The sequence below is a fragment of the Neopsephotus bourkii genome, unplaced genomic scaffold (assembly GCF_033783945.1).
Source record: "Neopsephotus bourkii isolate Nb327-2 ecotype Australia unplaced genomic scaffold, CSIRO-AGI_Nbou_v1 NB_1139, whole genome shotgun sequence".
Classification (NCBI taxonomy): domain Eukaryota; kingdom Metazoa; phylum Chordata; class Aves; order Psittaciformes; family Psittacidae; genus Neopsephotus; species Neopsephotus bourkii.
This window is the reverse complement of record NW_026901625.1, coordinates 1,481,085-1,506,332: the sequence shown is the minus strand read 5'-3', so window position 1 is coordinate 1,506,332 and position 25,248 is coordinate 1,481,085. Positions and strand designations below refer to the sequence as shown.

At 53.0% G+C, this 25,248-nt stretch overlaps 1 protein-coding gene across 1 annotated transcript in view; it reads left to right on the top strand.

The window, feature by feature from the left end:
- Nucleotides 1-927: 927 nt before the first annotated feature.
- The window catches only part of PLXNA2 (plexin A2), a 153,508-nt gene continuing 129,187 nt past the window's right edge, over nucleotides 928-25,248 (top strand). Inside the window, exons 1-3 of the mRNA XM_061362876.1 lie at nucleotides 928-1,165; nucleotides 20,628-21,882; nucleotides 23,279-23,461. Of these exons, the coding sequence (XP_061218860.1) occupies nucleotides 20,695-21,882; nucleotides 23,279-23,461 (1,371 nt within the window). The 5' untranslated portion in view covers nucleotides 928-1,165; nucleotides 20,628-20,694. The remainder of the gene's footprint in view (nucleotides 1,166-20,627; nucleotides 21,883-23,278; nucleotides 23,462-25,248) is intronic.

Below are 25,248 nucleotides of genomic sequence, written 5' to 3'. Positions count from 1 at the left end.
AAAAAAATCCTTGATGACAGGAGATGGAAGACAGCAATCCATCTTGTTATTGATTCCCTCCACCAGTTGGGCTGCTCAGAATTGCTCCTGTGCCGCAGTGTTGGGGCACGTTTAGCTGGACCGTGGTGCGGTTGGTATTTTGGGGCCACACTATCCTAGCAGATCTGTTCTCTGGTATTCCCAGGCCCTGGCAGGTAACCAGTGTGGCTCTGGGGTGCTTGGAGATGCTCCTCACTGTAGGCACCCTAACAGCTTCCAGGTATTTTTCCAACACTTGAGTGAGGCCAGGTAAGGGCTCTGTGCTGAGCTGCTCCATCCCAAGGAGGGATCCTCTGGATCCCAACAGCGGGTGGTCACTGGGCTCCTTGTCTCAGCTGGCTGTGGCCATTGGGGTTGGTCTTGGACAGCTTTTGGCAAGCCAGGAGGTGTGAGGGTTGGTGGCTTCAGAGACTGCAGCGCACATACAGCTTCTGCTCTGCTGTAGATGATGTGTTCTTGGCACAAAGCTGAGCTGTCAGCTCATTGACATAAATGGGGAAACTGAGGCACGGAGCGCTTAGGGGTCAGAGTCCGCACCAGAACCTGCGGGGGGGGGGAAGGAAGAGCTCCACTCCCCTCCCTCCCTCCCGCGCTGATGAGAGGCTGGAGCCCACCGAGCGCGGGAGCCTTTAGGAGGGCGCAGGTGCGGGAGCCGCTGACTCGCTCAGCGCGGCCGGGGGTGCGCGGCCGTCGAGGTGAGTGCGTGCGGCAGCCGCGCTCCCCGCTCCCCGCTCGGCCCCGGGGCTTTGTTCCGTTGCGGTGCCGCCGATTCCCGGGGCTTTCCCGCCGCCGAGGCTGCGGAAGGGTTAAACGTGGAGCGGGGGCGGCGCGGCGGCGGCGGGAGCGCGGCGGGGAGCGGGGAGCGCGCCCGGGCTCGGCGGCGGGCGGATGCCGGCGCGGCGGAGGGGAGCCGGGGCTCGCCGCCGTGCTCGGGCAGCGGTTGCGGAGGCATGAGCGGGCGGCGGAGCTGAGCCGAGCCGGGCCGGGGGAGGCTGAGCGGCTGCGGGAAGGCGGTGGAGTAGCGGGCACCCGGCCCTGGATGTCCATGGTGTCGGGAGCCGGGTGGATTACCCCGCCGTGAGCCGGCACCCCGAGGAGGCGGGCGGCACCGGAGCTGCGAGGGCTGGTGAGTGAGTGGCCGGGGCTACGGAGCGTCCCCGGGGCTGCGGCTCCCTCGGGCATCCCCGCTCCCGCTCCGGCCGGGAGGGCGCAGGGAGGAGGAGGAGGTCGGGGCTCGTTCTTCTCTCCCCATCCCTGAACCGACCGCGGGCTCTTCCCCGGGGCTGCCCAAGCGGGAGGTACCGGAGGCTGCAGCCCGCGGGCGGTGCGCGGCGGCACCGGCCCTGCCGCGGTACCGGGTGAGCCCGGGGAGGTTCTGCCGAGGGGAGGCTGCAGAAATGCCTCTGAGCTCCCCGTGCCCGGTCAGCAGCCACCCCCCTCTTCCCCCGGTTCCGTTTTGCGGCCAGGCACAGGCTGCAGCGGGGATGGATGTGCTCGTTAATTCCGTTGTCATTCGTTACCGCTCAGTCACGGTCTGGAGCAGTCAATGCACCAGAATCAACTCATTTCCATAAAAAGTTACTGTTGGCAAGGAGGGGGCTGAAAGCACCCGGAATGCTGGGGAAAAAAATCCCCGTTAGCACTTCCCTAAATCCTCACAAGACCCTTTCTGAAAGGGGATGCAGGGAGGGAAGGGAATGCACCCTGCTCCCTTCAGGGGAATCCTTACTTCAGTGTGATGGTGAGTTTCCCCAGCCCTGGAGCTGGTGGATGGTGTGTTGAGCTGAAGCTGCTCTGTGCGAGCACTGGAGGGGCCACACTGTGACCTCCCGTTGTGACCTCCGTGGCATTACGGGCTTTATCTCCCTTTAAGCTGTGGCCAATGCTTTCACCTTCCCGTAGGTGAAGTGAATGATGCTCAATTAATCTGTGCTCTAAGGGGTATCAGAAAGTCAATAGGTTAATATTAAGTGAGGTGAATAGTAAGTGGTAGAGAAAAAATGTCTGTACATCGGTGACCGACAGTTCAAGGGACTGGCTTGGGGATGAAAGAATGTGAAGTTTGCAGAGTACCATGATGAGAAAACCTGCTGCTGCCAGGGTTTCCCTGTTGTTTGCTGAGCACTTGATGCTTTGCTGGTGGCTTGAATGTGTTTAATAGATCGCAGCTGACTCGGGAGATGGTCTTGTCTCTCATTCTTCAGATGGCTTCATTGATACGGTGTCTAAAAGTTAAATCAAATGACCTACTTTAGAGCTGAAAGACAGATGCATTGGAAGAAATCTGTGCTGTGTTCAGAGCAGCTGTTCAGCTCCTTTCCTTTAGCACAGAAGTGTCGGATCCTTTAAAACACAATGTTTTTTTGGTCTTTATTGCTGTCCTTTTGCCATTTGTTGTCACTTCGAGGACACTCAAAGCTTGAAGTGGTATTTTGGGGTGGTGCAGAGAGCCAGTTAAAATAGCTTTGATTTAAGAAACTTGGTGCAGGTGGTGGGTAACGGGAACGTACAACTGTTGGTAAATGGCTTATCTAGCAAACCAGTCATCTTCCTCAACTCTTCTAACCATATCCACAGTGCTTGTTGCAAGAAGATAAAATAGCCCAATTTACTCTTCATTGACTTTCTGGTGTTGTTTGATGTAATTAGTTGTGGAGTTCTCCTCCCCAGCTTATAACAAGTTTGTGTGGTGGAAACAGGTAACAGATGCTACATAAGATCTATACACCATCCACCAAGATGATAGAAACGGTGCTTCCCGATGCTCGTGCCACGCTGGGTCTTGTTCGTGGTGTTAACCCTGAGCTTCCCCTCCCTCTGAGCAGAAGGGAACTGAGCTGGATGCAAAAGGGAACACACAGATCCCGGCCGACTGCGGCTACGTGGGCAAGAGGGGTCTGCTGCTGCCCTGTGCTCTTTAACTCCCTTCAGCAAATTGCATTAGTATGTGACAAATTGGCTTGCAAAGCAGCTGAATGGAAATGACTTTTGGAGCTGTTTGCTGGGCAGACCCTGTGGTGTCTCGGGGAAACCTGTGCTTTGTAGCATCTTCCTGAGATCTCCACTTTAACTGCCTCTGTGCAAGGCTTTCCAGAACTTACTCCAAGAACTCCTGTTGCAGCTGAATGTGGGAGTCTGGAGCATGTCTTGGAATAATTGCCCAAGAGCTAGGTGAGATGTGGGTGCAGACTGTCTCATGGTGTAGGCAGCTTGTGTGAAGAAGTGGAATAGGAAAGGAAGCAAAAGGTAATGTTCATGGGGCAGGAAAGCTTACGGGGGAGCTTATATGAAGAACTGAATTAGGAAATAGAGCAAAAGCTAATACTTACGGTGCAAGAAGACTTAAGGTAGGAGCTTATATGAAGAACTGAAGTAGGAAAGAAAGCAAAAGCAAATATTCACAGGGCAAGAAGGCTTAAAGGGGAAAGCTGTGCTTGCCATTGGGTGCTAACCCAGTGTGTTCCTGTGGGAGCTGCATCTTTGAAGCACCTTTTGTTCAGCTGTGGCTGTTTCGGTGGCTCTGGGAGGAGCGGGCTGCGTGGTACCACACCAGGAACGTGTACACCTGCCTCCCTCAGCCCTGTCCTGGGAGCAGCCACGCGTCTGTTTGAACACAGCAATGATCAAGCTGGTTTAATTGGCCCCTCTGCAGTTTGAACAATACATATGCAACGTGGGGAGAGTGCCCCCCTCTCCTGCCGGGTGCTGAGGCTGTCATTCCTGACGGGGGAAGCGTGTGTGCTCGCTTCGTCCCTGCGCGCTCGCTCGGGCACCGCGTTCGCTCCCGCTCCAGCGTGTGAAAACTGCATCCCCCATCTGTGTTTGGCATCCTTAAAAAGGGAGGGGGTGAAGAAATGCTGAACCTGAGCACGCAGTGCTCCTGAGACAGGCCCCTTCACATTTCTAAACACTCTTGATTATTCAGCTAATCTTTATTTCATGGGCCTGGTACAAGAAACACAAACGGGGGAGAAAGTAGAAGGCGGTGACACATTTAAAATACACAAGAAAAGTGCTGGCAGGAATATAATCGTTCTTATTCCAGCGATATGAAATATTTATGGGCCTAAGTTGTGGCAAGATTCTCTGCTCCCCCCCCTCTCCTCCCACCTAACTCCAAGATGTTTATCCCAGTGAAACAGAAGCTGGGGGGCACCGGCTGTGCTGTGGCAGAGCCCTGTCCCCATGCAGAGCCGGACCCAGTGTCCGTCTGTCCATCCCTGGGCAGAGGAGCGCAGAGCTGTGGCCAAGCTGCCCATCTTGCAGGGGGAGCAGAGCCTTGTGTTACAGTCTCTTAACTCAAAATAACCCAGAAGCATCCCCTCGGAGAGCCTCTGAAAAGCCCCCTTTGAGGTGCCCGTGTTTGGTAGGAGCCTGCGGCTCCCCCAGGGCATTCTGCTATTAATTCATTAGATCTGAGGGACTTTTTTTCCTCTCTTCCCCCTCCCCTCTTTCTCTTCTCCCCCCCTTTCTCTCCCTGGCAATTCAAACAGTGATGAATGGACAAAAATCCCTCAAGGGAAACATTTTTTCACTTAGTTACAAAGATTTCATGGCTAATTAGAGTAAATGTGGTTTTTAGAGTGTTAATCTCTTAACCAGCTTGGCTAGGAGGCCACCGCCACAACAGCAAAGGGGAGGGCAAGGGGGAGCCAAGGGGGAAAAGGTGCCACTGAGCTCTCCCTGGGGCTGAGCCCCAAGCACCCATGGCTGGATCTGTTGTGTCCGGATCACCAACAGCATCCCATGTGTGACCTCCCCAGCTCTGCTAGTTGGGTGCCCGCCTTCCTTGCAAGGGCCCGGCTTGGCTGGGTGAGGTTTGAAGGTGGCTTGGTCTGAGGAGGCCGCGAGCTCTTTTGTCTGCAGAAGTGGTGCAGAGGGAGCCTCCGGGATGGAAACCAAGGTGGGAACAAAAGCAGAATTGAGGGCAGTGTTGCCGTCCTTGGGGCTTGTGTTCCTGTTCTTTCCTGCAGTGAAAGTACACACGTTTACTGAGGGGTTTAGTGATGGAGATGGGCTATGAGCGCACCTGGTGGGTGCTGCTGGCTGTGTCCCCGTGTGCCACCGCAACCAGAGTGGCCATGACGCCTCCAGCCTGTGCTCTGCAGCGAGCACCCAGGCTTGCTGGTGAGGTCCAGGTCTAGGTGGCACCTCAAGGCCAAAGGCAGATGTTTTGCTGATGGAAGTCATCCTCTCTTTGCTGCTGTAAAGGGGATTTATCCTTCATGTCTGCTGTCGTCTCCCTCTCTCTTCCTGTCTGCGCTGCCTCCCGGCATCTGCCTTTTCCAGCCTGGTTTTGACTTCATTCCAACTGGCTCTGGCCAAACGGGATGAGGAATTCCTGAGCTGCAGCCCACCACTTAGCCTGGGCAGCGGCGCTGGCCGGTGGCTGATGCGGAGCTCCGGAGATGGGAGTGGGATGTGGGCTTGAAATTCCTCCTTATCCCACTAGAGGGGATCCTTCGGATCAGGCTGGCGGAGCCCAACTGGAAACGAACATAAACCCGGCAACTGGCAAAGCTGCCCTGAGATGATGCAGCCTCTGGCTGCTGTGAGCCCCTCGGAGGGGCTGCGGGTCTGACCCCTGCTTTTGCATTTAAGGGTGGGGGCAGGAGGATTTTGGTGCTTTTGGGGCATTCCTGCTCCTTACCCAGGAAACTGTGGCTCCTGTGCCCACTGTGCCCTGAGCACGAGCACGGGGAGCTGCTCAGATTGGGGTGAGACTCTAATAAGACTTAACCAGAAAGCACAAGTTTACCAAACACACATGTGCAGCACAGGTCAGTGATGTCCCTGATCTGCTGCACGTTATCTGCTGGGGTTTGCCTCCCAGTTATGATCCATCTGTGTGTTTCGGAGGGGCTGAGTGATGCTGTCAGCCTCAGGCTGGATATGGGGCTGCGAGGTGGGGGGCTGCCAGGGACAGGGTGCTGGGAAAGAGGTGCCCTCCCCTCCGTTATCGGGTAGAGCCCATCTCATGTTTCTCACTGTAATCGCTGCTTCTGGTTGGGTGAATTCCAGCTGGGGGGCGGTGATGGGGAGGGGGGCAATGAAAAGCAAGATAAATGTATCGTATTATGAAAATTTAATCCTGCTTTGCCTGGGCTAAAATTGCAGTGGGAGCAGGAGATAAAAGGCATCAGAGTCACGTTATAAAGAAGTGCAGATCAGCTCCAAAGACAGAGTGATAGTGAGCGTGGGAGAGCCCTGCCAAGCCAGGGCCTCTGCTGTGCCAGGGCAGCAGCAAGAGCTGGACAGGGGACCCGACCTGGCTCCGTGCTGGGAGGCACGCTCGAACCCATCTCTCCACTTGGCAGAGGACGTGGTGCTTCCAAGAAACAGAGGTCCCCTGGGGACGGTTTGGGAGCGAGCTGATGCACTTCCCTGCTGGCTCCCCGCACTGTGTGCCTTGCCTCCTGGGAGCTCCGTAAATACCATGGTGCGGAGGGATGGCCCCGTGGTGCCATGGGCTCCAGTCTGGAGGAGGATGTCCTGAAGAGCAGGACACCTGGCTGCTGCCTACTGCAGCCATTCCTCTGCCTCTCCAGTGGGGTGGATGACAGCAATAGAGGGAAGAGCCCAGAGCTGTGTTTCGTGGCTCTCCGGAGCCGTCCACGTGTTGTGCTTGGTGCGGCAGCAGCTTCCCAGGCAGGGTCGTCCCTCGCAGCCCTTTTCCTGCTCCAGCGCCACGTCCCCGCTTCGTAAAAGTGAAAGGTGACGTCTGAGTAAATATTACCCTGACCTCTCACCTCGCCTCCTCCCGCCGCCGCCGCCGCTCCTCTCGCAGGGCCCATTACCGGAGCCGCCGGCTGTGCTGCCCGGGACGGGGCTCAGCACTGGGGCACGGTCCCAGCACCTCACCACGGAGCCGGACGGGAAGGGCAGTCTGCTTCCTGGCTGCTGCCAAGGCTGTGGTGAGTGGGTGTTGGAGCAGCGCGGGTTCTCCCGGTGAGAGTAATGTACAAATCCTGCTGGTTTGTAGTACCATAGCTGCACTCGCAGTCCTGGTGCTGGTGGGAGCAAAGGGAGGTGCTGGTTTAGGGTGCTGGAGCCTCTGTGGGAACAATTACACCAGCACAAATTGTGAGCAGGAGGCTGTTCAGAGCAGTGGGCATAGGCAGGAAGAGCTGAGCAGGGACCCGGACTCTGCTTCTGGGCTGCATCAAAAGGAGCGTGACCAGCAGGTCCAAGGAGGCGATCCTGCCCCTTTATTCTGCTCTCGTGAGACCTCACCTGGAGCATTGTGTGCAGTTCTGGTGTCCTCAACATAAAAAGGACATGGAACTGTTGGAACAAGTCCAGAGGAGGCCACGAGGATGCTCAGGGGCTGGAGCACCTCCTGTATGGAGACAGGCTGAGAAAGTTGGGGCTGTTCAGCCTGGAGAAGAGAAGCTGCGTGGAGACCTCAGAGCAGCTTCCAGTGTCTGAAGGGGGCCTATAGGGGTGCTGGGGAGGGCCTATTCATTAGGGACTGTAGTGGTAGGACAAGGGGTAACGGGTTCAAACTTAAACAGGGGAAGTTTAGATTGGATATAAGGAGGGAAATCTTTCCTGTTAGGGTGCTGAGGCACTGGAATGGGTTGTCCAGGGAGGTTATGAATGCTCCATCCCTGGCAATGTTCAAGGCCAGATTGGACAAGGCCTTGGGTGAGGTGGTTTAGAGCGAGTTGTCCCTGCCCATGGCAGGGGGGTTGGAACTTGATGATCTTAAGGTCCTTTCCAACCCTAACTATTCTATGATTCTATGATTCTATGATTCTCTGTGATGACTTGGAAGGGCCGAACCAGTGGCTTCCACCTTCCATGACCTCAACTCAAGCATGGGAGTACCAGGATATGGGGGATAGGAAGCCCTTGGGGTGCACAGGGGAATCTTACTCCATTTTCCCATTGAAGGAACGGTTGGAGATAGTCCATGGAGAGGCTATAGCCTGCCTACATCAGGGAGTGTTAAAGGAAACAGCTTGTTTTGCTTTCAGCTCCTGGCTGGCTTTAAGGGCAGTTTAAAACCCAGCAGTTTAGTTCCCGCAGCAGCCGGGTCAGGCTCTGGAGCCCCCTTTCCCTGTCCCATCTCTCGGGAAGCCGCGCGGCACTGGGGAAAACAGGAAACCTCTTGGGCAGCGCTGGGCTGCTGCTCGCTGCTCTGCGCGCCGGGAAGGAAGCGCATCCACGGCGGCTGGGCCAGGAGCTGCCCTCAGACCCTGACTCAGCGTGGAATCAGTTCCTTGTGTTGCCTCCAGGCTTGGGGAGCCTGGGGACCAGCACCTCCCGGAGAGATTGATGCGTACGGCTTCCTCCCTAGCCCTTCCATGGCATCGGTAAGAGCGAGCTCAAAGCCATCCCTCGTGTGCGGTGGGGAAAGCAGGGCATCCAGCAAGCAAAGGGCAGAAAGCTGGAGCTGTAGAGGGGCTTTTCTCTGTTTCCACTTCTGTTTGTTAACCTGGGAGCGAGCTTCCACAAAGTGAGTTTGAGCTTTGAGGGTTTGAGATTAACGACACCTAAAACAAGGCTTTGAGTTCTTTTTCTTTGCTTCCCGGTTGCTGCGCTCTCAGAGTTTGCCTTGTCAAGGTTTTCTTTATAGCCCAAAGGAGCTGTTTTCGCCCCCAGGAGCGGGAAGCTGAGGTTCTGGGAATTGGCTGTTGGAAAAGCAGGTGCTGTAATGAATGGTTGTGCAGGGCTGAAACCTGTCATAGTACTGAAATGGGCAATTTCCCACTTTTTGGAGGCTCTTACAAAAGCAATAGCGAGTGTGGCAAACCGCAGCAGGCTGGTGGCTTGCCCAGGTAGCCAAATCGGAGGGATTCACGTGTAGCCAGTTCATGTGAAGAGCTTTGTTCCCTGTGGCTGGGTAGATTTATTGGTGTCACAGAGCAGAGAAATGGTAAGTTGGCTGCTTAACAGGGATGTTACAGTTCAACTCCATAAAACACACAGGCTGTCTCCTTTACTCATTCATTTGCCAAGTCCCCAAAAAGTGGCAGTGACAGCAGCAGAGGATGGAGCACTGCCCTCCTGGTCATATTTCCTGCCTGTGCTGGTTTATGTCACTGCCTGTAATGTTATTTAAACAAAAAAAGCCTGTGAATTTCCTTTTGATTTTTAATGGAAGTGCGAAGAGGTGGGGTGGGGAGGAAGCAGGAGCATGCCTGAGGTTTCCGAACCGCCTGAATTATTCTTATGCTAAAGATTTGTCATCTCACGGGTTTTAAATCTCCGCTGAAGCTAAACCAGAGGAGCTCCTGCCCTTGGGGTGTCGAGAGGGGCTGAGCAGGGTTGGGGTGCTGCTGCTCTGACTGTGGTACAGGAGCACAGTTTGGTCCTGGCAGCAAACCCCGACTTGGAGTAAGCTGTTGGTGGTTGTGTGTGATGTGAGGGATGCTGTGTGTGATTCTGCGTACTGAGCATCCCGGTTATCCCAGGCTTTGACGAGGAGTGACTGTGTGGATGTAATGGACACCTCCTTTATCAAAATCCACGTGGGCACAAGAGAGCGCTGGTTTATCAATGTACCTGTTCCGCTGCTGCCCCCTAAGCATGTCTTCTGCTGTTTTCCTTTTATTAAGTGTCAGCGCTGAAGGTAGGGCACAAGTGAAAACAAAGATGCCTAAATCTCTTCTCTCATTGAGCCACTGACTCTGGGAGATGTAGGGCAGCCAGGAAGGCAGGACTGCCTGGAGAGGGCTGGTTTTTCTTCAGGGTTCTTCAAAATCACTTTGTTGTGTATTGAGTGCTTCCCAAAGATGCTGCTTATGTACCGGGGGGGGGGGGGGGGGGGGGGGGGCAAATGAGCTCTTCCCAGTTGGCAAACTGGAAGTAAGAGCTTCTCAAAGTCTACCCCGGATTCAGAAACATTTCTGTGTTTGCCCTAAAGCTTCTAAAACTTCTGACCTTTGATGTCTGCCCCCCTGTATCTCCAAATCAATTTAACATGATGGAGGCATCATCCGTTGTGTTGTATGAAGCTGGAAGGGCCGGATGAGAAACATCCACAGTAAGTGATCTCTTTGGCTGAGAGATGATGCGGCAGTAAAAGGTTCGCTGCAGGCTGTTTTTCTCCAAGCTGTGAAGTTCTCTCTGCTGCTCGCAAGGAGTTAATCGCAGCAGCAGTGATGAGCCCTTCTCTCATCAGTGGGCTGTGGTGTCTTTGGCTCCACGGGCAGACAAGGAGCTTTATGGAGCAGGAATTGTGTTAAAAGCCCATTTGGTGGTAACAAGTTTCAACTGCCTTTAAAATCTCATAGCAACCAAGGAGCACGGGCAAGCACTCCAGGGTTCACTGGAAGAAAGAGGCAGGAGCCCCTTTGCTTGTCCCCTGGGATATAATAAGGTGCTGGTACAAGTGCTTGTGCAACTTGGCTTTTCAAGGCATAAATTGTGTGACGGGGCAAATCTGTTCCATCGGTTCCACCAAATAAATGCTGTGACAGGGAAATGGCCACAAGTTGGGCAGTGCTAGAACAGACTCTCGGGGAGAAACCAAAGCCAGAGGCTCTTTGAAGGGCTTCCAAGGATGTTGTTTAACTTGTTCTGAAACAGAAGCCCAGGATACTGGGCCACTGGGAGATGTCACCTCAGGAGTGATGGGTTGGGTGGGATTGGCCTGACTTTGCACGTGGAGTTTGTCTCTTTGCAGTGTGATTTCCGCATTATGGGTTGTTTTTAACCATTCATTTCCTTGCAGGCTTGCCCAAAATGTCAGTCCCATTCTTGATGTCAGTAAAGGTTCATTCTCCTTGGGTGCGAGTCCTGCTGGCACAGGGCTTTGGGCAGCTTACCTTCCCCACCAGCCCTGCTTTCACACTGTCCTCTGTGTGAGCTTCAAAGGCCCATTGAAAACTGCACCATTTTGGCTTAATTTCTTTCTCCTTCCAAGGCTGAAAGAAAGGTTTTTACCACAAACAGTGTACATTTTGACATGACATAAAGCAAACTTCTGACTCATCCGTTCATCCCCGACAGTTCCTGTTACGTTCTCTGCGAGTTTCCATTATCAGCATGACACTTTGCCAGGCTATCTGCTTTAGCCATCTTGTTACTGAGAAGGATATATTATTAATTTTCTTGTCATTTAGTTTTTCTCATATACATGGTGTCATTTGGTTAAGAGTGTTGTGAATCTTAATGTAAGTCAGTTGGGCTTTGCTCCTGCCATCTAAACAGACAATGGAAGCAGCGCTGAAATGATCCTGGGGAATGCACCAGTTTGCTGCAGAGCTGCAGGGGAACACGAATTTGGGAGTTGCTTTTGACAAAGCATCTCAACCCTGTTGTGTCAGTGGAAGTGCAGCTGTAGCTCATCTCCTTCCTAGATCCTCCATATGTTTTAGGGAATCGAGGGGGTTTCATTACCAGTTCTTCAGCCACCAGCCCCTCAGTGATGACTGGTTGGGGTGATGAGGAGGTGCTGATCCATATGGGTCACTAGTGCTGGTCCACGCTTGGGCTTGTGCAGTGCCCCAGTGCTGCTCCGGGTGGCGGGAGCAGCAGGGATGGGACCCAGGCCAGGGTGATCTGGCTTCCACGGAGGAGTGTTGAATTAAAGGGTGTGTGAGGAGCTCTCGGAGCAGGCAGGCTTGCTGCATTCCTGTGAAATATGGCCTCACAAGTCCTTGAAGGATTTATTGTTTTCCAGGCACTGCTGGATCCAGTCCGATAGCCTGGATATAGGAAGGAAATGACTCAGTTGCTCTACAGACAAGTGCAGCTTTGAAATTCAAAGAGGCAGGAGACAGCTGAGAGGCTCCAACTCATTCCCATCGGGAGCCGGGTCCCTCCGTGTCTGTTATTCCTTGTGCACAGCACTTGGGGGTTGCAGCGGGTGGGAGGGAGGAGGCTCTGCTGGGTCACACCATGACCAAGCCGATGCCTCCAAACCCTGCGGTGTGAGGAGAGCGGGTGATGGCGAGTGCAGCCGGGGGCCAGAGGAGGGGTGATGGCCACCGGCACTGGGGCCTGTCTATGGTGCTGGGAGCAGCTGCTGTGACCATTGCCAATCGATTGCTGCACTGGGGGCACAGAGCAGGGCTTCAGGAGCCTGTGTTCTCCGAGGCGTGTTTCCCACACAGATGCTCAGTGACCCTTGAACGCATGGGGTTTGGGTGTTCCAGCTCTCGTGTCTCCTTTTATAGACCCCCAGAATGGTTTGGGTTGAAGGGACCTTAAAGCTTCTCCAGCTCCAACCCCTGCCACGGGCAGGGACCCCTTCCACTGGAGCAGCTTGCTCCAAGCCCCTGTGTCCAACCTGGCCTTGAGCACTGCCAGGGATGGGGCAGCCACAGCTTCTCTGGGCACCCTGTGCCAGCGCCTCAGCACCCTCACAGGGAAGAGCTTCTGCCTAAGAGCTCAGCTCAGTCTCCCCTCGGGCAGGTTCAAGCCATTCCCCTTGGCCTGTCCCTACAGGCCCTTGTCCCAAGCCCCTCTCCAGGTTCCCTGCAGCCCCTTTAGGCACTGGAGCTGCTCTAAGGTCTCCCCTTCAGGAGCCTTCTCTTCTCCAGGCTGCCCCAGCCCAGCTCTCTGAGCCCGGCTCCAGAGCAGAGCTGCTCCAGCCCTCGCAGCATCTTCATGGCCTCCTCTGCAATCACTCGAGCAGGTCCATGTCTTTCCTAGACTGGGAGTCCCAGAGCTGCATTTTCCTCTCACCCTTGTTGTCTGGAGCTGGCCCTGGTGTTTGCCCTCTGGTCTGTGCTACACAGGGATTTGTGTAGCTGATGGTTCTGCAAGATGAGCTCAGGCTTCTGGGACCTCTCACCCATCAAGGTGTCCAGTCCCTCCTTAGCTTCATGCTGTAACTTCTGGTTGATGTCAGATGTGGACGTAAGCAGATGCTTTCTCCAGCCGATGATGAGCTTGGCTGGAAAGAGGAGTTTGTAAATGACAGAAAGATCCTTAGCAGCGAAATGAGAGTTAGTGTTCGAAATAAAGAAAACAAGACAGCTTGTTTCATCTAAACAGAAGGGTTATTAAACAGGCTTGAATTAATCAGTGATCTGCCAGAGTCTGAAATTGAAAAGCAGGGCAGAGGAGCATGGAGCAGACGAGTGGGAAGAGAAGTCACTTTCTTGAGCAGACACTGATGTCTAAGCAGTGTAGGAGAGGAGATGGTGTTCAGCTGATGGTGGGGATGTGTCCAGGTCCTTGGCTGGACCTGCTGGCGCTGGGAGCCCTATGGGCAGGTATGCATGGGACTCACTGGAATCCTGCAGCAAGCAGTCACTGTCTGTGTGGCTGTGAGCTCTGCAGTGGTCGCTGCTTGTCACGCTCGGTGGAGCAGACTGCGCAAGGGATGGAGATGCTTCACATTTCCCAGGGCTCAGGCACTTGGAAACACGTTCAAAAACTGCATCAAACACCCCAGTGATGCACTTAAAAGGGCAGGCGACCCTGTGTAAAGAGGCTTCGAGAGGTAAAGGCACTTCTTTCGTGTGGCTGATAATGCTGGTGTTGGTTGCAGTTCATAGCACATGCTTCCACTAAGACAGGCCTGACGAGGGCTGGTTAATGGTCCCTGAAGGGTTCTTCAGTGCTGTGTGGCTCTCTCCTACATCAACCTGTCTGCTTCAGTTTTGTTGTTAATTTAAGGGCTTTTGCAGTTGTTTTCTGCCTTTCTGAGTCCTTGCAGTCCCACAGTGGCACCGTGGTGGATGGTAATTTCTTCCACTTCTGCAATGGGAATGCATCATCCCTGGCAGCTGGAATCTGGAGAGAAGCAGCGAGCCAATGCTGCTGGTCACACAGCGGGGATGAACCTCTCACTTTGTGTGTTCCTCTGCATCTCATCCTGATGGCTCCTGCCCTGGTTTGATGCTGTTACCACCCCTACCCTCATAGTGTGATGGGGAAGGTGCAGTGATGGGCAGCACGATGCTCTGCAGTTCTGTAGGCTTGACTCGGTGGTTGTGGCTCATAATCCCGCTCTGGAGCGGCACGGAGCATCATAACCAGTAAACACAGGCAGTGGCCTGCTCTTCAGCATCCCAGCACTGCAGGCTGAGTGAAATCTATAGCTGCACAGTCGGGGATTCAGCATCTCAAGCCTAATTTTAACAAATGTACAATTTCCTGGTTTACTTAGGTAACAGCACTGTGGCTACTGTGTAAATACATCTGGCTGCCGCAGGGAGCGGTGGGGATAACGAACACCACTCGCTGCACAGGCCTGGCACAGCCAAAGGATTTCTGTTTCAGGATTTCTGCTTAATGGAGTGGCTGGGGACCCATTTAATTTGAAGCTGGGGTTCTTCACTTGCCTGTGGTGCACTTGGAGTGAGGCCAGAGGGAGCTGCTGCTTATTTTACTCCTCCGGTTTGGTGGCCGTGCTGTGATCCTCCCTTGTGCTGCACTGTGATGTTCTCTTGTAATAAAGCGCGGATGGATGTCACCCAGGGAGAGGCTGGGCTGAGGCTGAGGAGATAAAACTCCTGCCTTTGCCACCGGGACCTTTTGACCAGCCTTGGGCAAATCACTTAATCATTTAATCTGCTTGCGCCGGAGGTCACCATCCATTAAACTGTGTTTTGTTGGGAATCAAGTTCATGAATAATCAAAGGATGCTCAGGTGCACCAGTGAAGAGGGGTGGATAAACCTCAGTCCATCAGGACTTGGGTAAGAAACTAGTAAAAAACACTTCTGAAGGGACATGCTGACCTGGATTGCCTGGAGGGCTTGTGGAGGTCCTTAAAGACAGTTTAGGGGAGAAACCTATTGAATGGAGATTATAGCTGGTCCTTCCAGCAAGGGACTGGATTAGACAATCACAGCTTCCTGCCCGCAAACTTTTATGACTGAATGTTTTCCAAAGCCAGTGGCCTGTTTGCAGAGGTTTGGCTGAAACTGAGACTTCCCCTAACTTGACTAAGCCACCTATGAAACTTAAGCAGTGTTGTGTTTTCCCTTTGTATCATACTTCATCCAGGGAAATCAGGGTCTGCTCTGCTCCGTGCTGTGGTCATGGCGTTGTCTGCAGCCTTGGGCCTGTCTTCAGGGACTGCATGGTGAATAAAGTCCTCTTTTCCCAGCACCTCTCTCAGTGCAAGGTAATTTATAAGCTCTCTGGCAGCAGTGTACTTGAAGCTCAATAGCTGCCAGCTGTGGTTTCTCAGATTGCAGGTGTCAAGTAGCAGCACAGGGGAAGAAAAAGGGGTCTAATTTCTGCCACCTAGGTGTGCTGGGTTCATTGGGAGCTCTTTTGGGGTTGGTGGGTTAAATGTCTCCAGCTGCAGTACACAGCTGGATGTGAGCCATGGCTACGGTCCTGCTTTGGGTTTGCCAGAGGAGCCAGTGATGACTTTGTCAGTGGTAAAGAAATGCCTCCTTGCCCTGCCAGCATCCTTGGCGGTTGCAGGTAGCTGTGGCTATGCTTGCTCATCACCACTGTCATAGAATCATAGAATCAACCAGGTTTGTCTGGGACAAAGCCAGGAGGAAGGTCAGGTCAGAGCACTGCACCGTGCTCTCCAAAACTGCAAAGATGGGGCTTGCAGCAGGGATTTCCTGTTTCTCTTTACCCCAGACCTGTTGGGATGTGTGTGCTCGAGGGGGAGGAGAGGTGGCTTATCCAGTATGCATTGTATAACCAATATCTGAAGTCTGGACGAATTTTGTGCATAATTCAGGCAATCGTGTTTGTTATCAGGGAAATGCCTTTTCGTGGCTGGGTTTTGTTCTTCCCCTCCTCTTCCTTGTCCCAGGCCTGGAGGAAGTAATAATCACAATGCTGTATTTTGCCCTCTTAACTCTTTCTCAGAAAGCTGGCGAGGTTGTGAAATACCATCCCTGTGAATAAACAGCTCTGGGGAAGCGGGTTCCTGCCTGCGGCTGCCAGCACAGCCCTGCGGAGCCAGGGACAGAATCTGTCTCCGGGTTAGGAAGCAGTCCCGGGCCCGTTGTCCCACTCCCTGCAAGCTCAGTTATTGCTCAGGAGGCTTCATTCTGTGAGGCAGATCCCCAAACCCATGTGGCCTTAGGACAAACCAAGCCTAGCGGATGTTATTGCCTTCTCTGCCCTCACTGTGTCTCGTGGTTGGTGACCCTGGTGGCCTCTGGGCTGGGAACAACGCAGGGACATCCCAGGAAAAGCACATGGCCCTGGGATGCTGGGAGGGAGAAGCGAAGATGCTCGGGTCGGTGCAGATGCATTTGCTGTGTCTCGGGGCTGCAGGAAGTACCACTTCCAAAGGGGATGGAGTGTCCCAGGAGGGCAGAGGCTATTGATGAGGGATGTGAGGCTATGTATAAATCACTGCTCACAAGACCAACTGTACCCCAAAAGAAAGGACCCCAGGGCAAGAAGCAAATGCAGCTGCCACGTGGGTGACAAAAATTGTCCCTTTGATCCGTCATCTTCCACAGGAGAGTCTCCTTTTGGTTTTGCTTTAATTTTCCTTCATTTGTGTATGTGTGTGTATGTGCATAAAATGCCACTAATGACAAACCGTGGTGCCTGGGAGTGAGTGGCAGCTGAAATAAGAGAAATGACTAATCGGGCCTTCTGAAGCCCTGTCGCATGGAGATTAAATGAGCCCTTTTTTCATCCCCCCTCAATGAGAATCATGGGCATTTGAATAATAATATTATAGCCTCCATTAGGATGACAGTGGGGGAAAAAAAATCAGCTCAGACCTGTGATTATTCCTTCAATCTAATAATTATTTAAATACCAGATAACTCCTTTCAGCTTAATTGAGGCCTTTCAGCTGCTTGGGTTTATATTGTGTCCCTGAATTTACTCTCTCTTTCACCTTGCGTTACTAATAGCTTTAGATTGCTTTGAAGGCCATATTTTAAACTGGCTTCCAAAAAGAAAAAAAGAGGAAAAATTAATGGTCAAATAGTATTAAGGATCAGAGTTAAAATTGCCTCCTCTCCTGTTTCCCTGGTGTTTAACTCCCAGCTGCACCCAGCCATCCCCACACTCCTCTGCAGGGCACGCAGTGGGTTTATGCTGATGGATGATGTCTATCATAAAATGAATCAAATGGGTTGGGTTGGAAGGGACCTTAAAGCTCATCCAGCTCCAGCCCCTGTCACAAGCAGGGACCCCTTCCACTGGAGCAGCTTGCTCCAAGCCCCTGTGTCCAACCTGGCCTTGAGCACTGCCAGGGATGGGGCAGCCACAGCTTCTCTGGGCACCCTGTGCCAGCGCCTCAGCACCCTCACAGGGAAGAGCTTCTGCCTCAGAGCTCAGCTCAGTCTCCCCTCGGGCAGGTTCAAGCCCTCGACCTGCTGCTCACGCTGCTTAACCTCTATTCTTCACCCACATGTTGCCCCAGCTCTGGGGTAGTGGGGACCTGGTAGGAGCAGCTCCTGCAGCGGGTGACATGGAGCCAAGGATGGGTCATTTCCCCCTGGCTTGTTCATGTAGGATGTCAGCTCATGGCCATGCTCTGTCATCTTCAGATGATGTTTGAAAGTGCCGATTCCTCCCTCTTCCTGGATGATTTCTCCTGCCTTTGGCAGTGACTGTTCACAAATACTGTGCAAAACCTTCTCTGTAAGGCACTGCATAGGAGCGGGGCTTCACTGACAGCTCTGCTGCACCGCAGCCCCAGCCTGGCTCTGGCTTTTATACTGTTCCTGGATGAAAACGTTGCTAGGAGGGATATAAAACTGCTGTGGCCTACGTGAAGAGCTGCTGTTGGCCCATATGTACATCACCTTTAATTATTTAAATGTATTAATTCCTAGCTTGCCCTGTTCTTTTCTCCCTTTGTAATGGAACAACATTTTAAATATTGGAAAGCTGCCGAGCAGCAGAACTGGTGCGTGTGGAGCTGTACAGCAGAGCCACCTTGTTCCCTGCTGGATCTCTTTCGCTTTCTGGGCTTCTCTGGAACCAGAGCCCTCTGCCCCAGAAGCATCTCTTAAGGAATGAGAAATGGAAGGATGCTTTCTTTTGGGACTGCTGTTAGGAGGGATGTTTTGGCCTTGGAGGAGAGCCTGTTTGTGCTGCCCAGGGCAGAGCCTGGCTTCTCTGTACCCTGTGGTGCTGCAGCCATCACCTCCACGCCCTCCCCATGGCCAGGGCAGTTGGGTTTCGTGTCTGAGCTTTGGGAACAGCAGTGCTTGAGGTTTCTTATGCGTTGATGTTGAGGTGCTCTGCCATGACCTTGTGCGTTGATCTGAAGGTGCTCTGACACTGATTCATGTTCCATAGGACTCTTGTATCAGCAGCTCTTGTGCCAGGTTTCTGCTCTCTCCCATGGTGCAGGGTTCCCTGTGTGGTACAAGATGTGGTACATCTCCCTGCCAGTGAGACCTGTGGCTCGTGCTGCATTGCCGTGTTATCCAAGATCAAAGCTGCCGTCTGTGATCAGGTTGTTGGTGCCCACCATGGGTCACCAGCAGCCCTCGTGTGGGTGAGCCTTCCTCGGAGCACATCCTCAGGAAGCGTTTGATTTGTGTTCTGTGGGAAGATTCTGGATTCAGAGAATAATTGTGGGGTGTTCACTTGGGAATTCAATGGGAAGAGCTGGGGAGGTCACCCCCGCACGTTGGGGTCTGCAGCACAGCTTTTGGCCACAAGCATCCAAACAAGGACAAGAATGCAGCAGGGTCTGTGTCCTCGCTGGCAGAGAGAGAAGCTGCCTCAGCCCAAGGTAGGAATTAAGAGGCTGGCAATAAGAAGCAATCAGCTGGGGAAATGTATCTACGAGCAGAATGAGAAACCCATTACCGCTCTCTTTCTCCTGCCTTGTCAGTGTCACGGCGACGTGCAGCCCAGGGACAGAGCTCCTTTGTCACCTCTCAGAGGCACCCGGCTCTGCTTCCCGGTGGTAACAAGCCTGAAGAGCTGCTGTTGGGTGACACTTGCTGATGAGCTCAGTGCAGGTTTGCAGTACTGGGGTTTGAAACACCAGAATGGAGATCAGCATCAATTACAGCAGGGGCTGCCCTGAGGACAGCAGAGCCTGGGCTGTGCTGGGGAGCAGCCTCCTGCATCTGCAGGCAGGGCGAAGGAGGAGAGTCCAGGCAAATATCTCCCTGGTGTGTGCTTGGGGCTTGCATGGCTGTGGTGGGAGGTGATGGGGCTCTGGTGCAGAGAATGCAGGTGAAATGGTTGCTCATCCTCAGCCTCTGTGGTGCTGTAAGGTGGTGGAGAGCATCATTCTCCACAGCAGGCTGAAATGGTTCCTGGGCCCACGCTGGAGCAAGGAGTGCATAATTGGAGATAAAGAACTTTGTGATGGTTTCTTTTTTGAGCCCAGACACTTAAATGCATGTTTGGTGATGTGCAAGGCTGAAGTCAAGCCAGGGCTTTAAGTCACGTCATGTCTGGAGGTGTTAACAAGGATGAGACACAATCTAGTGTCTTGCCTGTGATGACAAGGGAGGTGCAGAGCCTCAGTGCAGGGATGCTCTTGGGGACCTTACGTGGTGCCTGCCTCAAGGTGTTGTTCTGTTAGCTCCTCTGAGCAGCTCCACTGGGTCCTTGGTGCCTGGCAGAGTGCTTGACTGGCATCAATTCCAGCTGCCCCGTAGGAGCCTGAGGTGGAAGGCTCTGATGTGAACACGTCTCTCTCAGCTGGAGCGTCTCTGAGGCGCGCACCCACTTCCTAAGGAAATTCCAGCCTGGTGATTGATTCCTGAGAGCACCCGTGTGAGCCGGGAGGATGGGACCGAGGCTCAGTGGGGCTCAGCTGTCGTTTGGGTCTGAATGAGGTATGGATGCTCTGGGAGCACCCACAAAGACAACAGCTAAACCTGCCTGTGTTTTGTGCCTTATTTCCACATAGATTTTGGCAAGAGGTCTCTGCCTCGAGTCTTACCTTGCCTTGTCCCTGTGGGTGAGGGCACATCACTCAAAGTATACTCCCGTTACCCATAGAGCTGTCTCAAACAGTGTGTGGACAATTTGGGTGGTGTTGGGTCTTTTGGACCCCATGTCTAAGCTGTTGCTTTGTGCAGGTTTTGTTAGAGCAGGAAACGTGTCCAAGGTGCCCAGATGGGCAGCCAGGCTTTCCCTGCGCACCATGCTCTTGGCAGTGTTGGGTTTCTGATCCAACCACACGCCTCGCACCCCAATGGGAGCTGCTTTTCAGCAGCAAAGCATCTCATGAAGCCTGAAAAGCACCTTCAGAGCTGCTTATGGCTCTGGGAAGGGGGGATGCTGGCAGCTTTGGTGTGTATGTGCTCAGTGATCTTGCCTGCGTGAGACTTCTTCCTCAGGTTTCCAAATTAAATCGTAGAAGATGCAAAGGTAGAAAACACCTCTTATTTCCTTCGCTGCTTCCAACAACATACCCTGCAGGAGACATCCTTTTAGCCAAGATTGCAGATTGATGGTTGGGTGTGTGAACTGCAGGCTTTGTCTCGGGCTGAAGCTGATTATCCCCTCCCATGGCTGAGCAGAGTACATTATAAACAGCTAAACCACACAACAAATTAACGTGCAGAGGCTGAACCAAGTGGCAAAGCATCGAGCCTGAGCCGTTTACCAGTAAGTTAGGAGACCTGCTTAATTTTTTGTTGGGCTTAGAGACATCCTCACTTTATCTCAAGGACTGTGTAATTAGAAAGTCTCCTCTGAATTCTATCTGCAGGGCACACTGGATCTAATCCTCTGCTCTCTGTGATTCTTTTCTTTCCTCAGAACCATGTGAGGGGCATTGCTGGGGCACAGGACACACGCAGGGAACACGAAGTTTGCCTTTCCCAGGATGGATCAGAGGAAGAACTGGCCTCGGGTACTGGACTCTGATGGCTGGTCGGTGGCTTTGTTCTGTCTCTTCCTGGCATCTCTGTCCCGAAACGTGTCCAGCAATGCCTTGTTCAGCACTTTCCACTCTGAGAACCGGGACTGGACGTTCAACCACCTAACAGTCCACCAGGGCACTGGAGCAGTGTACGTTGGAGCTATCAACAGGGTTTACAAGCTTTCCGGTAACCTGACCATTTTAGTAGCTCATAAAACTGGTCCCGAAGAGGACAATAAATCCTGCTACCCACCCCTCATCGTCCAGCCATGCAGCGAGATCCTCACCCTCACCAACAACGTCAACAAGCTGCTCATCATTGACTACTCTGAGAACCGGCTGCTGGCTTGCGGCAGCCTCTACCAGGGGGTCTGCAAGCTGCTGCGCCTGGATGACCTCTTCATCCTGGTGGAGCCCTCACACAAAAAGGAGCACTACCTCTCCAGCGTCAACAAGACAGGCACCATGTATGGTGTGATTGTGCGCTCGGAGGGGGAAGATGGGAAGCTCTTCATTGGCACGGCGGTGGATGGGAAGCAGGATTATTTCCCCACCCTCTCCAGCCGCAAACTTCCCCGGGACCCGGAGTCGTCGGCAATGTTGGATTATGAGCTCCACAGTGACTTTGTCTCATCCCTCATCAAAATCCCCTCAGATACCTTGGCCCTCGTTTCGCACTTTGACATATTCTACATCTATGGTTTTGCCAGTGGGAACTTTGTCTATTTTCTGACTGTCCAACCCGAGACCCCAGAGGGTGTCTCCATCAACTCCGCCAGCGACCTCTTCTACACATCTCGCATTGTCCGTCTCTGCAAAGACGACCCCAAGTTCCACTCCTATGTCTCTCTGCCCTTTGGCTGCACCAAGGGAGACATGGAGTACCGCCTCCTGCAAGCAGCGTACCTCTCCAAGCCAGGGGATGTGCTGGCCAGGTCCCTCAACATCACGGCGCAGGAGGATGTCCTCTTTGCCATTTTCTCCAAGGGCCAGAAGCAGTACCACCAGCCGCCCGACGACTCCGCGCTCTGCGTCTTCCCCATCCGCACCATCAACGCTCAGATCAAGGACCGCCTCCAGTCCTGCTACCAAGGGGAAGGCAACCTGGAGCTCAACTGGCTGCTGGGGAAGGATGTCCAGTGCACTAAAGCGGTAAGGGTGCTCTGGCTGTTGGCTGGGGTAGCCTCTGAGAACTGGTATCAGTGACCCTATGGAACATGAGCTTGCAGAGTAGGATCGCATGCAGAGACAGGACAAGGGGAAATGGCTTTAAACTGACAGAGGGGAGATTGAGATGAGATCTTAGGAAGAAGCTCTTCCCTGTGAACGACCTGCTCTAGTGGAAGGTGTCCCTGCCTGTGGCAGGGGTTTGGAACTGAGTGTACTTTAAGGTCCCTTCCAACCCAAACCATTCTATGATTCTGTGCCTCAGTTTCCCTTAGCATAGAACAGACACAGTCCATGTTCTTATCAGACAGTTATTGATGACAATGAAAAGAAGGGGTAGCACTAAGGCAGATGAATACAGGTGTGCAGCTTGCTGGAAGTGTTTGCTGTTCCCAACCCAGAGCTCTGGAAGCAAGAGGAAAGCTCTTGCCTGTCCCTGAGCGGGAGGGTGGTATCAGCAACCTAACAAGATAAATACAAATGGCAGTGACATCTTTTCTGTTTCTATTCAGCTGGCTTCTTTAATCTTTATTCACCTGTAGATCGTTCCTGGGATGACTTGGGAATCCCGGGGGCCTTCTTTTGCCAAACATACTAAACTTGGCTGCTGAGAAGAGACAAACATAGGTTAAATGAAATGAAAGAAGGAAGGTGAAGATTATCTTGAGTGCTGGCTTGCACGGGGGAGAGTCATCCCATCAGTTACAGCTAGATGTGCCTGAGCATTTGGTAGTTAATGTCCCTTGTGGAAAATAAGTGGACTGCAGTCAGTGTGATGGCGAGCGGCCACCCATGTCACCACTCGAGCAATCCCAGCTGATGCGGCTTAATAAGACTTAGCTGTCAGCAGAATGGCTTTTCCCTCACTTGTGGCAAGTGGTGTTCCAGGGAGAAGCCAGCATCCATATTCCCTGTGTCATAGAAGGGAAACTGAGGCACGGAGAGGTGGTTTGTAGGAGAGTGCACAGGGGGGTGGTGGGAGGAGCAGGAGTGCCTCTTCCCACTTAGTACTTGGGTGGTTGCTGGAGCCCATTCCCTGGATGGTTATCTACCTTTCCAGGCATTCCCCACAGCCCCATGGTCACATGGGGAAGGTTTATCTCTGCCCTGGAGCTGAGCCTTTTGTGCCAGAGAGAGTGGAAGTGTCTGTGGGACTCAGGGCTCCTCCACAGCCCTGTCCAGACGCCTTTTGGAGCAGCTGCAGATTGCCTTGGCCTTGCCCATAGGGGAAGGTAGCTGAAGCTGGCAGGGTCCCTGGGCAGGGGGTGGCATGTTGGTGGCTCCCACCCTGCTGTCAGCATCACTGGCTCCCGTCTGCATGTATGGGGCTTCCCTGTGCTCTGTGTTCCACTCACGGCTGTCCCAAACCTCGTCTTTCCAGCCAGTCCCCATCGATGACAACTTCTGTGGGCTCGACATCAACCAGCCCCTGGGAGGCTCCACGCCCGTGGATGGAGTCACGCTCTTCACCTCCAGCCGGGACCGGATGACTTCTGTTGCTTCCTATGTCTACAATGGCTACAGCGTGGTGTTCGTGGGGACTAAGACTGGCAAGCTGAAGAAGGTAGGCTTATTTCCATGACTTTGGAGGGTCAGAGTCCAGTTTTCATCTTCCTTGGGAGACTGATGTGTGTAATTGCTGCTGTGTCCTGCGCATGTTTCCCGGTGTGAAACTGGGAACCAGTCAGGAGCAAAAATCACAGGGTTTGGGTCATAGAGCGCCTTGCGTTGGTGAAGCAAAGCTCAGTGAACTGTGTTGTGTGTCTGTGGGGTTATTGCAGAAATGATCAGGGCAATAACGGGCCAGTCTGATTAAAGTGAGGAGCTGGTTTGCAGTTTCTGAGTGAACCTCAGCAAGCTGTGTCCAAGCTCTCAGATCTTTCCTTCTTTTTGACACACTTGATAGAAATCTCACAGTAGTTCTGAGCTGCTTCCCAGCAGTCCTTGTGTAGACCATGGTGGTGGTAGGATGTTTGGCCATGGAGAGATAGGAATGAGTTAACTTGGTTGCTTTTGGAAACCAAGCCTCAGGGCAAAGTCCTACTGCTTCTCTCTGCCTCTTACCTCCTACTCTTCCTTTGACAGTTGGATGATTGATCAGTCTTGGAAGATAACATTCCTCACCCTCTGCATCACAAAGCCGGGGTTAGTTGCCCAGGGCAAAGAGATGCTCCTGCTGGTTTCCTCCCCCAGCACGAGGGATGGGGGGGAACTGGTGAGTTTTAGGATTCTGAAATCCAGCTGGGATTGCTTCCTCTTGGAGTCCTCTGAACAGCTCTGCAGCATGTGATGCAGGGAAACTAAGATGATGTGATGAGAAACTAAGATGATGAAGGGAGTGGAGCATCTCCCTTATGAGGGAAGACTGAGGGAGCTGGGTCTCTATAGTTTGGAGAAGAGGAGATTGAGGGGTGACCTTATTAGTGTATATAAATATATAAAGGGGGAGTGTCACGAGGATGGAGCCAGGCTCTTCTCAGTGGCAAACAATGAAAGGACAAGGGGCAATGGGTACAAACTGGAACACAAGAGGTTCCACTTAAACTGGAGAAGAAACTTCTTCTCAGTGAGGGTGACGGAACACTGGAACAGGCTGCCCAGGGAGGTTGTGGAGTCTCCTTCTCTGGAGACATTCAAAACCCGCCTGGACACGTTCCTGTGTAACCTTATCTAGGTGTTCCTGCTCCGGCAGGGGGATTGGACTGGATGAGCTTTTGCGGTCCCTTCCAATCTCTAACATACTGTGATACTGTGATGTGCAGCCCAAAGGCTGGTCAGGCTCAGTCACGCATCTCTTGTGTGCTCCTCAGCAGTCCTCCATCAGGAGTTCCATATTTAAAATGAGGGTGGAATAGCGCTGGGGAGTGCACGCAGAGGTGTGTAAGGCTGTTTGTGGGAGCTGCATCTCAGCAGTGGGTGCAGAAGTCAGCTCCAGCAAAACCAGCCGTAGAGGTGTTGCTCTGGAAAGCTGAGATCCTTCAAATTACCCTGAAATAGAAATGACACCATTAAGAGAACCTGCTAAATGCAGACCCTGCTGCTTTGTATCAGGGAAAGAGTTAACAAATGTAATCCACAGCAGGCTGTTAATTTTCTGTGTCCTTAAGCAGCAGGGAATTTCTTCCTCATCTATCCAGGAAGACGCAAGGACAGGCAGATACTACACTTGAATGTCTGCATCATTTTAATTACATCAGTTCATTAATATTCATCCAGCACTTTGCAAGTGCTGAGTAGTAGTAAATGAGGTGCCTCCCTGGTGCCTCTCCAGTGTCAGTGGGACAATTTTGAGCATGGGGGAGAGTGGGCATGTAAAGCAGAGCCCCTCTCTCCTCCCTGTTTGTGTCCCCT